Source organism: Lynx rufus, unplaced genomic scaffold (assembly GCF_022079265.1).
Source record: "Lynx rufus isolate CCGP_SWC_20201006 ecotype Redwood Valley unplaced genomic scaffold, mLynRuf1.p SCAF_29, whole genome shotgun sequence".
NCBI classification, from domain to species: Eukaryota; Metazoa; Chordata; class Mammalia; order Carnivora; family Felidae; genus Lynx; species Lynx rufus.
Genome location: NW_025814844.1, coordinates 1,446,894 through 1,464,809, shown reverse-complemented (window position 1 = coordinate 1,464,809; position 17,916 = coordinate 1,446,894). Strand labels below are relative to the sequence as shown.

Sequence of the window (17,916 nt, the reverse complement as noted above, 5' to 3'; positions counted from 1 at the left end):
AGAAACTGGGTGGGGGGGGGGAGGGGGAGGGGGGAGAGCATATGGAACAGTTTCTAAATGTTCCTAAATGAACTGTGAGATCATGACCTGAGCCAAAACCAAGAGTCGGACACTTCACTGACTGAGCCACCCTGGTGCCCCTGTAATTCTTATTTTTTAAAAAATGAGGTAACAAAAAAAAAATGAGGTGACATTGAGTTTGTATTTTAAGCAACAGCTTCATTTTATAGCAAAGATGTCTTTCAGATCTCTAGGCGAAATGTTGAACGTTAGAACCTTCACACTTCGTTGATGAGTAGACCATACTTTATTCAGATCTTCCCCTAATGATAGACAGCTGGGCTCTTTCTCTTTTTATTTTTAAAAAAATTTTTTAAACGTTTATTCATTCTTGAGAGAGTGTGAGCAGGGGAAGGGCAGAGAGAGAGAGGGAAACACAGAATCTGAAGCACGCTCTGAGCTGTCAGCACAGAGCCCGATGTGGGGCTCAAACCCGTGAACCGTGAGATCATGACCTGAGCTAAAGTCGGACGTTTACCTGACTGAGCCACTCAGGCGCCCCTGGGCTCTTTCTCTTTTTAAAAATTATTTCAAATAGGGCTTCAGTTGACATCTTTATAAGCACATATAATTCTGACTAGTGCTTTTATTTCGAGAGTAGATTCCTAGAAATAAAATTGATTGATATGCATTTAAAATTTAAATAGATGTGCCGGTTTACTTTCCCAAAAAGTCCTAGTGCTCATAATCCCAGCTGGCCTGGGAGAGTGCACATTTCCTGAGGAATTCAAAAGATTTGTAGACTTCTGGGCTCCACTCCAGCTTTACTGATTTAGCATCCCTGGGAGTGGAGCCCAAGAATTTCTGTTTTTTGAAAGTTCCCCAAATGCTTCTAGTGATCTCCCCAGTTTGGGAGGTGCTAGTCTAAGGACAAGTTGGTTGAAAAGATGGATTAGTCAAAAGTGAGTATTTTTTGTCTAACACTTTTGCAACAGTTTCGCAAACTGGCCATGTTTTTACCCTTCTTGGTTGCATTATTGCATTCGGGTGGACTGAGCTGCAGTAACCAATACAGTAACTACTTCAGTTGCTTGACATCATGGGGTGTATTTCTTGCTCACTCTTCAGTCCTCAGTGGGCGTTCCTGGTGGGTGGCCATCTGTCCTCCCTCCAGGGGCTCAAGAGTCTTTCATTCTTGTGGCCCCACCATCCTCCCGGGGGCCTCATAGTCATCTGCCTCCATGCAGCGGAGCAGAAATACATAGTCTGAAGGGAATACACCTGCTTCTTCAAAGCTCTGGCCTGGAAATGGCTTGTATCACATCCTATCTCATCCCATTGGCCAGAACCTAGTCACATGGCCACATCCAACTGCAAAGGAGGCTGGGAAATGGAGTCCAGCTGTGGGCCCCAGGACCTGAGCAGGTGGATTTTCAATGAAGCATTTACAGCCTCAGCCACAAATAGTTGTCTGATCTTTAAACTGCTTTGACAAGGCTGTTGGCAGAAGGTGAATTAAAATTTCCAACAGAGACAAAAGAGTGGCTGGTTTTGCCATTGTGGTGAGGTACATCTAAGACTAGCATTAAGATGGGAAATCTTTGGGGCTCTTGTCTGGCTCGGTTGGTAGACCATGGGGCTCTTGATCTCAAGGTCGTGAGCTTAAGCCCCATGCTGGGTGTAGAGCCTACTTAAAAATGTGAAATATGCTTGTAATTTTAGAATGTACAGTAAAGAGATGGGAGGAAACTGGACCTTGCTGCCCTTCAGAGTGGCTTTTCAAAAAGCAGTCATTGGCGTTTTACACACACACACACACAGATGGGACCTGCTGGTCCCCTCAGTGTGACTAATTACAACTGCAAAGCCTTTGCCTGAATATGAGTTTTAAAAAGAGGGCAAACCTATTTGACAATACAGCAAACAGTTGTTAAAGTTATCTTCGTGTGCACAGAAGTTACTAGTGCATGAAGAACCAGCTGGAAATGTTCATTTTGGATTGATTTGCTTTTAAACAATTTTCTCTGAGCTGAGTCAAGGTTAATAACTTTGAGATGGTATGGCCAGATAAACACAATGCACGAAATTGACTAAAAGCTAAGTACAAATGTTAACTCATTGTATACTGGCCTTTTTTTTTTTTTTTTTGTAAAAATGGGCTCACACTAGATATATTCTCCACCTTGTTTTTTTCCACTTAACAATATACATCGAACATCTTTTTGTTGAAGTTCTCATGGATGCACCTTCCGCCCTTTTTACTCTCTGTTGGTATTCCTGTGTAGGGATGCCCCGTTCCCCACCCCCCCACCCCCGTCAGCAGGCAGTTGGGGGATTTCCAGGGTTTTGCTTTCTCATATGATGCCATGATGGATATCCCAGAACATACGGCTTTGTTCACACCATGATCTCTAAGGACCAGGTCTGAGAAGTGGGACTGTCAAGTCACAGAGCCCACCTTTCCTGTTGACCAGACCCTTTATTTCCTCCCACCTACCACAGAGTTACAAGGAACAGGAGCTTCTACGCCTCATCTACTATGGAGGCATCCAGCCGGAGATCCGCAAGGCCGTGTGGCCCTTCCTCCTGGGCCACTACCAGTTCGGGATGACAGAAACAGAAAGGAAGGAGGTTGGTTACACCTGATGGGCAGTGGGGTCTTTGGCAACAAAAGGAGCTGGGTACTGTGGGGATGGAGGTGTTCTGGTTCCACGTTGGACCAAGATGGCACAGGGGAACATGGGGGAGCCAGGAAGCTCCAGGGCAATGCTGCCTGGTAGAAATACAACACAAGCCACAGATGCCATTGTGTAAAATAAACTTTATTTTGAGAGAATTATAGATTCATGTACGGCTATAAGAAATAATACAGAAGGATTTATCTGATTTCTCCCAACGGTAGCATCTTACAAAACTATAATATCACAACTGGGGCATTGACATTTGTGTGTGTGTGTATGTGTAGCTCTCCACATTTTATCACATGAGTAAGTTTGTGTATCACTCTCATGGTCAACAAAATGAACATTTCTGATGCTACCAGGGTCCTCCTGTTGCCCTTTTGTGGCCACAGCCTCTCCATTCTCCCTGCCCGCCTAATAACACCTGACAACATTACCAGAACGTTCTTCGTTCCTGTAGTTTTGTCATTTCCAGAACATATATACATGGAATCCTATAGTATATGGTATATAACGTTTTGGGATGAACTTTTTCACTCAGCACAATCCTCTGGCAATCTATCCTTTTCATGGCCAAGTGTTCTATGATGTTCCATGGTATGGATGTTTGACGATCCACCTGTTGATGGATAGGTGGGTCGTTTCCCGGTTTGAGCTTTACAAATAAAGCTGCTGTGAACGTTCGTGTTTTCCCTTGAGCATAAGGTGTCATTAAATGTTCAAGATGACAGTTGCTGGGGCACATGGCATGCTTGTTCAGTTTTGTAAGAGACTGCCAAGCTTCTGCAGTGGCTGCACCATTTTATATTCCCACCAGCAGTATATGAGCGACCCACGCCTGCATCCTCACCGAGGTTTGGTCCTGTCACTATTTTTTATGTCGGCCACTCAGGCAAGGGGTAAATGATGCGTCATTGTGATTTTAGTTTGCATCTCCCAAATGACTGGTGATACTGCACGTTTTTGCATTGTATGCTTATCGCCATCTGCGTATCTTTGATAAAATGTCCGTTCGTGTCTTTTTTCTAAGTGAATCGTTTGGGTTTTTACTGTTGCACTTGGGAGCTCTTCATATGTTCTTGATACTTATTCCTTGCTGGGTGAATGGTTTGCAAATATTTTCTCCCCAGTCTGTCTTGTCTTTTCACCCTCTTTTTGATTTTAGTAATTTTTTTTAAGTTTATTTATTTATTTTTGGGAGAGAGAAAGAGAGAGCAAGCGAGCAAGGGGCAGAGAGAGGGAGAGAGAGAATCCCAAGCAGGCCTCACTCCATCAGCACAGAGCCCAGCATGGGGCTCGAACCCACAAACCGTGAGATCATGCCCTGAGCTGAAGTCAGACGCTTAAGTGACTGAGCCACCCAGGTGCCCCTTGTCTTTCATCCTCCTAATGAGATCTTGTACAGAACAAATGTTGAAATTTTTGATGAGGTTCAGTTTATCAGTTTTTCCTCATATACATTGTGCTTTTGGTGTCAGGTTGAAGAACTTTATGTTTAGCCCTAGATCCCAGAGAGTTTCTCCTATGTTTCTTTTCTCAAAGTTTTATCAAGTTCTGTAGTTGTACATTTTAAATTTAGGTCTGTGATCCGTGTTGAGCTCATTTTTGGATCCAGTGAGTGGTTTAGGTCAAGATTCATTTTTTGGCCTATGATGCCTGGTTGCTCCAGCACGGTTTGGTGGAAAGGCTGGCCTTCCTCTCTTGACTGGCTTTTGCGCCCTTGTCAGCACTCAGGTGGGCATATTAGCGTGGATTCTCCATTCCATTCCGTTCATCTAATACCACCCTGTAATGAGAAATCTTTAGCTGATACCACACTGTCTTGATGACTGGAGCCCGTGTGTTAATTTTAAGCGTTTAGTTAATGTTATGGGACACCTGGGTGGCTCAGTCGGTTGAGGGTCTGACTTTGGCCGGGGTCACGATCTCGCAGTTCATGGGTTTGAGCCCCGCTTTGAACCCCGCGTTGGGCTCTTTGCTGACAGCTCAGAGCCTAGAGCCTGCTTCCGATTCTGTCTCCCTCTCTCTGACCCTCCCCTACTTGTGCTCTCTCTCTCAAAAATAAATACACATTAAACAAGTAAATATAAACAAACAAATGTTTTGTTAGTGTTTTAATAGTCCCATTTTATTTTTTTTTAATTTTTTTTTTAAATTTTTTTTTCAACGTTTATTTATTTTTGGGACAGAGAGAGACAGAGCATGAACGGGCGAGGGGCAGAGAGAGAGGGAGACACAGAATCGGAAACAGGCTCCAGGCTCTGAGCCATCAGCCCAGAGCCCGACGCGGGGCTCGAACTCACGGACCGCGAGATCGTGACCTGGCTGAAGTCGGACGCTCAACCGACTGTGCCACCCAGGCGCCCCTAATAGTCCCATTTTAAAAAGTAGAAGGAAACAGATGCCTTGAATTGTTCTTTTTTTTTTTTTTAACGTTTATTTATTTTTGAGACAGAGAGAGACAAAGCATGAACGGGGGAGGGTCAGAGAGAGAGGGAGACACAGAATTGGAAACAGGCTCCAGGCTCTGAGCCATCAGCCCAGAGCCCGACGCGGGGCTCGAACTCACGGACCGCGAGATCGTGACCTGGCTGAAGTCGGACACCCAACCGACTGCGCCACCCAGGCGCCCCTTGAATTGTTCTTAAACATCATTCCCAGTTCACAAGAAGTTGCAAAAACTGTAATAAAGAGGTCCTGTTGTACCCATTGCTCAGTTTTCCACAATGGAAACACCTCCTAGAGCAGTAGCACATTATCAAAACCAGGACATTAGCATCAGCACAATATCACTAGCTACACCACAGACCTCTTTAGGATTTTAGTCACTTCTGCATTGGCTCGCGTGCATGCATACACGTGTGTGTGTGTGGGTGTGGGTGTGTGTGGATATGGGTGTGTGTGTGCGTGTGGGTCCACATCACTTCCTTAAGATGAAATTAATTTTAATGATATATTTTATTTAACCCAACATATCCAGTACGTTACCATTTCATTGTGTAATCAATATAAAAAGTATTGCGACATTCTACTTGTTTTATTCATACTCCGTTTTCAATACCTGGTGGCATTTTACATTCCTTATCCATTTCCCACCTGTGCTATTTACTAAATATTTGTCAGTAAATTGACTCACTGCAAAATGTATGTAACTTACTTAAAAAGGTATTTCATATCCCTGCCATTAATGGAAGACTGACATGATTTGGCATAACAGAAGGAAAGCTATAAAAATAAATAGAATACGACCAAATGATATAACTCAGTTCCACGTAGATACTGTAGCCTGCCTGAAGCCTGCTCTCTTTGTTAAAAGAGGGGATTATGAAGTGTTATTGGAGGTGTTCAAGGCATGGTAGCACCAGACTGGCCTTCCTCGTAATCCGAAAAGTAGAAGGGGAACTGAAAATGGAAATCACACTGTGATTCCAGATGATAAGACCCTGTGCCAGTGAACTGTCTAAAATCATCTCAGGACCAGCACGAGGCCCTCTCATGCTTCACCCCCTGTCTCGTGGGCTCCTGGCAAACAGGAACAGAGTTCTGGGGTGCCAGGTCCTGTGCTTGGGACCGGGGACCCAGAGGTGCATTAGATGAGTTCCTTGCCAGTGTAGTGGGGGTTTGTGCAGAGTCAGATGTAGGCAAACCCCAGGGTTGTAAGAGCATACCAGGGCCACCTATGCCATGCAGAAGGCTACCTGCTTGCTTTCCAGGTGAGGAAGGGCCTCTCAGAAGAGGGGCCAGCAAGAGCAAAGCCCTAGAGGTAGAGACATGTGTATGATGCAGTGTGTGTGTGTGTGTGTGTGTGTGTCTGTGAGGGTTTGTGGGGAAAAGGGTGGCAAGTGCATGGTGGACTTGGTGGCTGGAACAGGATAGTGAGGTGGGGGCAACAGTGAGAGGTGGGGCCGGGGAGGAAACAAAGAGGAGTCTGCTGAGGGGTAAATGCAAAGGAGGGGCCAGGCTGGGACAAACAGGCACCTGGAAGGAGCCCACTGGGGTCCTCCTGGTTCAGGGTCATGGGAACCTCGCCCAAGAAGGCAGTGGAAATAGGAATGTATGCTTGGACAAGTCTTCTGGAGGTAGGTCAGTGGGAGGAAGGGCAGGAATTTGGGCAGGGTGGACCCCGAGCCTCTCTCCGGAAGCCCTGGAAAGCTTAAGGATTCCCTGTCCCCCCAGCCAGGAGGCAGGCTCCCTGCCCTCTCTCTTCCCCTTCCTGCCTCTCCACACCCTTACTCAGATCAGCTTGTCCATGCCCATTTGTGCCCAGAGTTCTGGTGGTTTCAGAACCTCAGTTACCCAGGCTGTGTAACAGAAACAACACAAGTTGCCCTTCTGTCTGCTGAAATCCCACAAGGAAAATGCTTGAAACCTGTAGCCCTTTTCTAAGGCCATTGCTGGAGTCAAGGGAGAGGTCAGTTCTCTTCATCTTTGTATCCTCTGCACCTGGCCCTGTGTTGGGCACATGGGAGGCACTCAGTAAATGTGTTGGGTGTGTGGATAGATGGATGGCGTGAAGCGTCTTGCTCATCTTGTATCCCATATGTCTGGCTTGGTACCCAGCACAGAGTAGGTGCTTCCCAAATTGAAAGGATAAGTGAATGAATGAATGAAGAAGAAGGGAAGGAAGAATAATAAGAAAGAAACAGTCTTCTCACTTCAGCTGTCTCTAGGGTTTAGTACACTGCTTGGCAGAGGAGAAGCTCAGCAAGTATTTGAATGTGTATAGGAAGAGAGGGAGGAAAGAAGGAAGGAAGGTAGGCAGGCAGGAGGAAGGGAAGGAAGGAGAGAAGGGAGGGAGGGAGGAAGACAGGAAGGAAGGAAGGGGGAGGGAGGAAGAGGGAAGGAGGGAAGGGAAGGGAGGAAGGTAAGAAAGAAGGAAGGAGGGAGGGAGGGAGAAGAGGAAGAGAACATTGAAAGAAGTAGCTTTGTGCAAGTTTGTGTATCCCCAGGGCCTAGCCAGGGCCCTGCACATAGTAGGTGTTCGGTCAATGTCTGTTGGACGTCCATGAATGATGAATGGGTGTCTCCAGTGCTCAAGGTCCCAGGTCAGAGCTGGCAGTCTCTTCTGGGTTGGGCCGGCTCTCCCCAGGGGTGACCTTGCATCTGCCCTGGCAGGTGGACGAGCAGATTCACGCGTGCTACGCACAGACCATGGCTGAATGGCTGGGCTGTGAGGCCATCGTGAGGCAGAGGGAGCGGGAATCCCACGCGGCTGCCTTGGCTAAATGCTCATCAGGGGCCAGCCTGGACAGCCACCTGCACCGGATGATGCACCGGGACTCCACCATCAGCAATGAGGTGACAGGCGGGATGCATCTGGGAGCACAGGGGGGGCAATAGAGGCCAGGATCTGCTCCATTTAGCTGTTGTAGGAATGGTGAAGGCTGGGTATCTGGAGCTTTGGACTCTCACCCCTAGCGTTTGGGTGGAAGGTTACTGTGGAGTTTGATAGACCTGCATTTGAGTCTAGCTTCACCATTTCCTAGCTCTGGGGCCTCAAGCAAGCACCCTTATTTCTGGGCCTCAGTTTCTTCATCTATAAAAAGGGCACGACCATTTGGATAGGGGAGGTTTGTGTGCAGCTCAAATGAGGTAGTGCATACGAAGCACCTAGCACAGTGCTAGGCTCCCATTTTTTCAGCCAGTGCTCACTGAGTACCTACTACATGCCAACAATGGTCAGGAATGTCCTGGAATGCCAGGAGCACTCCAGCGACCAGGTCAGACATACCTGCCCTCTCAGAACCTCCAGTTTAGCAGCCCAAAGGAGAAGCCGAGAAGAAAATTAATTCTCTTCCCCAGTGCTTGTACACTCATCCATTGCCAACAATAATACTGCCTAGGGTAGCAAGCAACCACCAGAAGTCGGTGACTCCTAACATTAAAGCCCTTCGTGTGTACTCCTGAGTCTGGCTCAGCTGAGCAGTTCTGCCCTGAGCGGGGCTGGCTGGGCTCACTCTTGAGCCTGCTTTCAGTGCCTGGTCTGCTAAAAGCCTCGTTCATCTTTGCTGGGCTCTCTCACATGTCTGAGGTGACCGGGCTCTGCTCCACACGTCCCATCCTCCAGCAGGCTGACCTGGGCACATTCACATAGTGAACGTAGATCATAAAGAGACGAAGCGGAAATACACAGTACTTGTTAAACCTCTGCCCTGGTAAGGTTGCTAACTAATGTCCCGGTGGCCAAAGCAGGGCCCGTGGCCAAGCCTAGCATCCGAGTAGGTGGGAACTAGAAGCTATAGGGCAAAAGCATGTATACAGAGGGGAATAAAAAAACAAAAACAAAAAAATCAGGCCATTAGTACCAGGAGCTCTGAGTTGATCTTAAATATTTGTCCAGAGGTCTAGAGGACAGGGCAGTTAAAGGTGGTTTTTTCTGATTGCAAGAGTAGGGGGGAGGGAGTCCCATGGCTGCTGTGGCCCCTGAGGAGATGCCAGGGAGCAGAGGGCGCCCCCCCTCCCTATTCTTGTGGTACAGATAGGAAGCTGAGGCCCTGACAGGGGACTTGCCCAAGTCAGGAACAGAGATGAGGCCACACTTACAGAATCCCTGCCTGAGCTGAGTGTAGGGCCCCAGAGCCGGGATGCAGCCTCACACACACCTTCAATCTCTCTGTCTCTGTCTCTCTTGGCCCCTTTTTCTGTCAGTCCTCCCAGAGCTGCAGTTCAGGCCGCCAGCACGTCCGCCTGCAGAGTGACTCCAGCAGCAGCACACAGGTGACCCTCGGGGAGGTGCCCCCCCTTCCCCATCCCCCCCCCTTCAACTTGGAGTAAAGGGATTGGATGTCCATCATCTAAGGTCACTTGTTTTATGCTAGCATTAAAAATGGAGTTTTGGGGGCTCAGTCGGTTGATCGTCCAACTTCGGCCTCAGGTCACGATCTCGCCGTCTGTGAGTTTGAGCCCCGCGTCACGCTCTGTGCTGACAGCTCAGAGCCTGGAGCCTGCTTCAGATTCTGCGTCTCCCTCTGTCCCTCCCCTCCTCGCACTCTCTCTCTCTCTCTCAAAAATAAATAAACATTAAAAAAATAAAAATTTTTAAATTAAAAAAGGAGTTTTTAGTTACACAGGTAATATGTGAATCTCTTCCTCCTGTAAAAAATTAAAATATTGCAGAGAGAGCTAAATTTGGCTTTGACCCTTCCTAACCCCCACTTGCCCTCCCTAGAAATGTCATCATTTCGCTGTGTATCCTTCCAGACCGTCTGTTTGCCTTTACATGCACACAAGTATGTACACAGTATGAAGACAATACATTGCACTGTTTGGTAATTTTTGGAAAATCCTACATAAATTCTATTATACATGTTGTTGCACAGCTTTCCATTTTATTCCATGAAATGTTAACTCATCCCACTCAATATTAAATAAAAAGCAAAGCACAAAAAACATGCACACTGTGACACCTTTGGCATTAAAACAGGAGATGTTAATATATCTGTTTTCAAAAACAACGGATGAAAAAGCCAGAAATGAATCAGAATTATTACCTACAGGAGGCAGGGGAGGACACAGGGAAAGAAATTTGTTTTTTCTTTCCTGCCAGAAAATTTTGTTTTCTCTGGATGTGTTTTCATTTCCTCATCTCTGTTTTCTTGTCCTGCGTTTGCTACATACGAATCATTAATTCGCTCCCCCCAGCCCCCAACCTCTGCCAGTTTTCTAAATCTCTTCTAGAACATTCAGAAACCTCAAGGTTTTCTGTTCATTTTGTATGCCTCAAGAATGCTCTCTGAGAGCCTCAGACCTTCCCCAGTCTTCTGCTCCTGGTGAATAGCTGTCGTCTTAGATTTTTTTTTTCTCCACCTTCATCTAGAAGTTACTTCTGCTCTTAGGTTATCCACCTGCGTAAGATATAAACCTGGTGTGAGGCTGTTAATTATCCAAGGAGGTATATTTTATACTTCATTTGACACCTATGTTCAAGACAGGTAGTTGTCTTTAAGGCCCTAGATGTAAGTAGCTTTTTCTACCACTCCTTTACTGGGGATGTGGCTCTTGGGGATCCTGCCTTAATGCGTGAAAATCTCTTATTAGATTCCTTACCTTCAGGGAGAAGGATCCCTAAACCATTAAATCCAAGCTTCAGGTTTCCCAGTCTGGAAGCTTTCCTCAAGGCAAAAGCCAGATTTGGTATTTCTTGCCTTTGTGGTGAATTTTTGGCCTTTAATCGTTCCTCATTTTTCTTGCCATATCACTGAACCTTTTCCTCAGATGGGGGTCAAGGCAGCAAGCCCGGCATATGCCAGAACTGGACTCCTGTCTGCTTTCTCCGTCTTCCTGTCCAGTGTCCCGCGGGGGCGGTGGGTGCATCTCCAGCTAGTTCCAACCGTCGTGCACAGTGAGGAGAATTCGTCTTTGCAGCTTAGAGAATTGTTTTGTTTCATAAAAGGTAAAGAAAGAAAAAGGGACTGTCATCGTACAAAGTGAAAAGAGGCTTTCTCGGAAAACCACAAAAATGAAATCAAACCCCCACCTGGTCCGGGGAGAGGATGTTCTTTTCAGTGGCAGCAGGAGGGGGGTAGGAGGAGGGAGACTGTCTGGAACGCGACCTCTCTGTGAGGAGCTGGCGTGTAATTGTTCTCTCCGTCCCCTCCTGGGGGCCTGCAGCCGGAGCTCCTGGACCTGTACACCGTCAACCTGCACCACATCGAGAAGGACGTGCAGCGCTGTGACCGCAACTACTGGTACTTCACGCCCGCCAACCTGGAAAAGCTGAGGAACGTCATGTGCAGGTGGCTGGGGGGCAGGGAGGGGCGGTGAGGTGGGGGGTGGGCTGCAGGGGAGCGGGAGGGGGTGGCAGAGGCGGGGGCTACAGAGAGCCCAGCCAGACCGCAGCCTCTGCCGTTGGCACCTTGCCCACCTGGCGATAAGGTGACCGTCCCAGTAATGATAATAATAGAGAGCATTCGTTAAGCACTTAACTGTATACCAGGCACCACCCCGAGCCCTTTACTAACGTCATTTCACTTAGTCCTCACAACAAGCCTGTGGGGCAAATATTATCCCATTTAACAGGTGAGGAAATGGAGGCCGAGGGGTACCATACTGCTCGGAGTCCCCCAGCTGGGCAGTGGCTGGACAGGAACTCTTGCCCACATCTCTCGGGCTCTTAAAACATCTGTGCTTTTTTTTTCTTTTTCTTTCAGCCAAGATCTGGAGCTTCTTATTCTCATTACATACTAAATATGTTATTTCTTAAAATATGAAAGTAACTCAGGCATATTAAATACCTAGATCAACCAAGGAAACCAGAAGTTCCTAAGGTATAAAGAGAGATTGCTTTATGCCCCTCGCCTAAAAGAAACTACTGCTAAGGATTTAGTGAATGTCTTCCCAAGCCGCATATAGATGGAAAATAACATCATAGGTAGTATATTATATAACATGAGTGCATGCGTGTTTTAATGTCTTCTTAATTTTACCTATGTAGGATTAATATTGTATTTTTCTACCACTTGCTTCTTACACTTAATGCATCCTGGGGGGCTCGGTCGGTTGAGCATCCGACTGCTTTCGGCTCAGGTCATGATCCCAGGGTTGTGGGATCGAGCCCCACATCAAGCTCTGCACTAAGCATGGAGCCTGCTTAAGATTCTCTCTCTCTCAGGGAAAGGTGCTGAAGGGGTACTTGAAGAAATCATAGCTGAGAACTTCCCTGAACTGGGGAAGGAAAAAGGCATTGAAATCCAAGAGGCACAGAGAACTCCCTTCAGACGTAACTTGAATCGATCTTCTGCACGACATATCATAGTGAAACTGGCAAAATACAAGGATAAAGAGAAAATTCTGAAAGCAGCAAGGGGTAAACGTGCCCTCACATATAAAGGGAGACCTATAAGACTCGTGACTGATCTCTCTTTTGAAACTTGGCAGGCCAGAAAGAATTGGCACGAGATTTTCAGGGTGCTAGACAGCAAAAATATGCAGCCAAGAATCCTTTATCCAGCAAGTCTGTCATTTAGAATAGAAGGAGAGATAAAGGTCTTCCCAAACAAACAAAAACTGAAGGAATTTGTCACCACTAAACCAGCCCTACAAGAGATCCTAAGGGGGACCCTGTGAGACAAAGTACCAGAGACATCACTACAAGCATAAAACATACAGACATCACAATGACTCTAAACCCGTATCTTTCTATAATAACACTGAATGTAAATGGATTAAATGCGCCAACCAAAAGACATAGGGTATCAGAATGGATAAAAAAACAAGACCCATCTATTTGCTGTCTACAAGAGACTCATTTTAGACCTGAGGACACCTTTAGATTGAGAGTGAGGGGATGGAGAACTATTTATCATGCTACTGGAAGCCAGAAGAAAGCTGGAGTAGCCATACTTATATCAGACAAACTAGACTTTAAATTAAAGGCTGTAACAAGAGATGAAGAAGGACATTATATAATAGTTACAGGGTCTATCCATCAGGAAGAGCTAACAATTATAAATGTCTATGCGCCGAATACCGGAGCCCCCAAATATATAAAACAATTACTCATAAACAGAAGCAACCTTATTGATAAGAATGTGGTAATTGCTGGGGACTTTAACACCCCACTTACAGAAATGGATAGATCATCTAGACACACGGTCAATAAAGAAACAAGGGCCCTGAATGAGACACTGGATCAGATGGACTTGACAGATCTATTTAGAACTCTGCATCCCAAAGCAACAGAATATACTTTCTTCTCGAGTGCACATGGAACATTCTCCAAGATAGATCATATACTGGGTCACAAATCAGCCCTTCATAAGTTTACAAGAATTGAAATTATACCATGCATACTTTCAGACCACAATGCTATGAAGCTTGAAGTCAACCACAGGAAAAAGTCTGGAAAACCTCCAAAAGCATGGAGGTTAAAGAACACCCTACTCACGAATGAGTGGGTCAACCAGGCAATTAGAGAAGAAATCAAAAAATATATGGAAACAAACGAAAATGAAAATACAACAATCCAAACGCTTTGGGACGCAGCGAAGGCAGTCCTGAGAGGAAAATACATCGCAATCCAGGCCTATCTCAAGAAACAAGAAAAATCCCAAATACAAAATCTAACAGCACACCTAAAGGAAATAGAAGCAGAACAGCAAAGGCAGCCTAAACCCAGCAGAAGAAGAGAAATAATAAAGATCAGAGCAGAAATAAACAATATAGAATCTAAAAAAACTGTAGAGCAGATCAACGAAACCAAGAGTTGGTTTTTTGAAAAAATAAACAAAATTGACAAACCTCTAGCCAGGCTTCTCAAAAAGAAAAGGGAGATGACCCAAATAGATAAAATCATGAATGAAAATGGAATTATTACAACCAATCCCTCAGAGATACAAACAATTATCAGGGAATACTATGAAAAATTATATGCCAACAAATTGGACAACCTGGAAGAAATGGACAAATTCCTGAACACCCACACTCTTCCAAAACTCAATCAGGAGGAAATAGAAAGCTTGAACAGACCCATAACCAGCGAAGAAATTGAATCGGTTATCAAAAATCTCCCAACAAATAAGAGTCCAGGACCAGATGGCTTCCCAGGGGAGTTCTACCAGACGTTTAAAGCAGAGATAATACCTATCCTTCTCAAGCTATTCCAAGAAATAGAAAGGGAAGGAAAACTTCCAGACTCATTCTATGAAGCCAGTATTACTTTGATTCCTAAACCAGACAGAGACCCAGTAAAAAAAGAGAACTACAGGCCAATATCCCTGATGAATATGGATGCCAAAATTCTCAATAAGATACTAGCAAATCGAATTCAACAGCATATAAAAAGAATTATTCACCATGATCAAGTGGGATTCATTCCTGGGATGCAGGGCTGGTTCAACATTCGCAAATCAATCAACGTGATACATCACATTAACAAAAAAAAAGAGAAGAACCATATGATCCTGTCAATCGATGCAGAAAAGGCCTTTGATAAAATCCAGCACCCTTTCTTAATAAAAACCCTTGAGAAAGTCGGGATAGAAGGAACATACTTAAAGATCATAAAAGCCATTTATGAAAAGCCCACAGCTAACATCATCCTCAACGGGGAAAAACTGAGAGCTTTTTCCCTGAGATCAGGAACACGACAGGGATGCCCACTCTCACCGTTGTTATTTAACATAGTGCTGGAAGTTCTAGCATCAGCAATCAGACAACAAAAGGAAATCAAAGGCATCAAAATTGGCAAAGATGAAGTCAAGCTTTCGCTTTTTGCAGATGACATGATATTATACATGGAAAATCCGATAGACTCCACCAAAAGTCTGCTAGAACTGATACATGAATTCAGCAAAGTTGCAGGATACAAAATCAATGTACAGAAATCAGTTGCATTCTTATACACTAACAATGAAGCAACAGAAAGACAAATAAAGAAACTGATCCCATTCACAATTGCACCAAAAAGCATAAAATACCTAGGAATAAATCTAACCAAAGATGTAAAGGATCTGTATGCTGAAAATTATAGAAAGCTTATGAAGGTAATTGAAGAAGATTTAAAGAAATGGAAAGACATTCCCTGCTCATGGATTGGAAAAATAAATATTGTCAAAATGTCAATACTACCCAAAGCTATCTACACATTCAATGCAATCCCAATCAAAATTGCACCAGCATTCTTCTCGAAACTAGAACAAGCAATCCTAAAATTCATATGGAACCACAAAAGGCCCCGAATAGCCAAAGGAATTTTGAAGAAGAAGACCAAAGCAGGAGGCATCACAATCCCAGACTTCAGCCTCTACTACAAAGCTGTCATCATCAAGACAGCATGGTATTGGCACAAAAACAGACACACAGACCAATGGAATAGAATAGAAACCCCAGAACTAGACCCACAAACATATGGCCAACTCATCTTTGACAAAGCAGGAAAGAACATCCAATGGAAAAAAGACAGCCTCTTTAACAAATGGTGCTGGGAGAACTGGACAGCAACATGCAGAAGGTTGAAACTAGACCACTTTCTCACACCATTTACAAAAATAAACTCAAAATGGATAAAGGACCTAAATGTGAGACAGGAAACCATCAGAACCTTAGAGGAGAAAGCAGGAAAAGACCTCTCTGACCTCAGCCGTAGCAATCTCTTACTCGACACATCCCCAAAGGCAAGGGAATTAAAAGCAAAAGTGAATTACTGGGACCTTATGAAGATAAAAAGCTTCTGCACAGCAAAGGAAACAACCAACAAAACTAAAAGGCAACCAACGGAATGGGAAAAGATATTTGCAAATGACATATCGGACAAAGGGCTAGTATCTAAAATCTATAAAGAGCTCACCAAACTCCACACCCGAAAAACAAATAACCCAGTGAAGAAATGGGCAGAAAACATGAATAGACACTTCTCTAAAGAAGACATCCAGATGGCCAACAGGCACATGAAAAGATGTTCAGCGTCGCTCCTTATCAGGGAAATACAAATCAAAACCACACTCAGGTATCACCTCACGCCAGTCAGAGTGGCCAAAATGAACAAATCAGGAGACTATAGATGCTGGAGAGGATGTGGAGAAACGGGAACCCTCTTGCACTGTTGGTGGGAATGCAAATTGGTGCAGCCGCTCTGGAAAACAGTGTGGAGGTTCCTCAGAAAATTAAAAATAGACCTACCCTATGACCCAGCAATAGCACTGCTAGGAATCTACCCAAGGGATACAGGAGTACTGATGCATAGGGGCACTTGTACCCCAATGTTCATAGCAGCACTCTCAACAATAGCCAAATTATGGAAAGAGCCTAAATGTCCATCAACTGATGAATGGATAAAGAAATTGTGGTTTATATACACAATGGAATACTACGTGGCAATGAGAAAAAATGAAATATGGCCTTTTGTAGCAACGTGGATGGAACTGGAGAGTGTGATGCTAAGTGAAATAAGCCATACAGAGAAAGACAGATACCATATGGTTTCACTCTTATGTGGATCCTGAGAAACTCAACAGGAACCCATGGGGGAGGGGAAGGGAGAAAAAAAAAAAAAAGACGTTAGAGTGGGAGAGAGCCAAAGCATAAGAGACTGTTAAAAACTGAGAACAAACTGAGGGTTGATGGGGGGTGGGAGGGAGGGGCGGGTGGGTGATGGGTATTGAGGAGGGCACCTTTTGGGATGAGCACTGGGTGTTGTATGGAAACCAATTTGGCAATAAACTTAAAAAAAAAAAAAAAGATTCTCTCTCTCTCTCTCTCTCTCTCTCTCAAGTAAAATGAAAAAAAATGCATCCTGGATGTCTTTCCATACTACTCTAACTCAGGGGTTCAGAAACTACTAGTACGGGGGCACCTGGGGGGCTCAGTCGGTTAAGTGTCCAACTTTGGCTCAGGTCATAATCTTACATTTTGTGGGTTTGAGCCCCATGTCGGGCTCTGTGCTGTCAGCACAGAGCCTGCTTCAGATCCTCTGTTCCCCTCTCTCTCTGCCCCTCCCCTCTGGCCCTCTGGCTCTCTGGCTGTCACTCACTCTTCTCTCTCTCTCTCTCTCTCTGTCAAAAATAAATAAACATTAAAAAAAAAGACCTGCTAGCACAGCCCACAGGCCAAATCCAGCCCCATCACCTGTTTTTGCAAATACAGTTTTCTTAGAACCCAGCCATGCCTGTTTGTTTGCATAGTATCTATGATTGCTTCTGCAGAGTTGAGTAGTTGAGACAGAACCTAGGCCTGCAAAGACGAAGCTAATTATCATCTGGACCTCCCAGGAAAGGTTTGCCAACCCCTGCTCTAACTCATTTTTATTAATAAGTACTACCTCGTAACTATTCTGTCTTACAGTCTCCCAAGCAATCAATCACTGCCTCTCAAGATTGAGTTGAGGAGACACAAATATAGTTTCAGTGTATGTGCTGCCGAAGCGAGCACAAGACACAAATATAATTAACTCTAATATATGTTACATTAAAATGAGAAGGTGCTGGGGGAGAAGGAAGGATAGACTGGCTTTTGCTGGGTTATGGCCTTGGGAGAAAGTGTGGAAGCCCACACAGGCGGGGACATGCAAGATGGCCCTTGGCAAAATTAGGAGAGACTGAACAAACCACCCGGCATACACGTACCCTGTGGTAAGGCCACCTGGGCTCAGATCCTGCCCTTGCCATGTATTCTTGGGTGTATGACACTACGCATGTCGCTTAGCTCTCTGCACCTCAGTCTCCTCGTCTGTGAAATGGGATATGCCAGGACCTTCTGCGTGTGATTATTTTGAGAATTTCGTGGCGCAGTATATGTTTAG

The 17,916-nt window shown here is 45.1% G+C and overlaps 1 protein-coding gene across 1 annotated transcript in view; it reads left to right on the top strand.

Moving 5' to 3' along the window:
* Positions 1-17,916, top strand: part of LOC124519793 (small G protein signaling modulator 1-like) — a 97,147-nt gene that overhangs the window by 63,557 nt on the left and 15,674 nt on the right. The window contains 6 exon segments of the mRNA XM_047090210.1: positions 2,503-2,631; positions 7,797-7,979; positions 9,330-9,398; positions 10,896-11,107; positions 11,187-11,202; positions 11,292-11,416. Coding sequence (XP_046946166.1) covers positions 2,503-2,631; positions 7,797-7,979; positions 9,330-9,398; positions 10,896-11,107; positions 11,187-11,202; positions 11,292-11,416 — 734 coding nt within the window.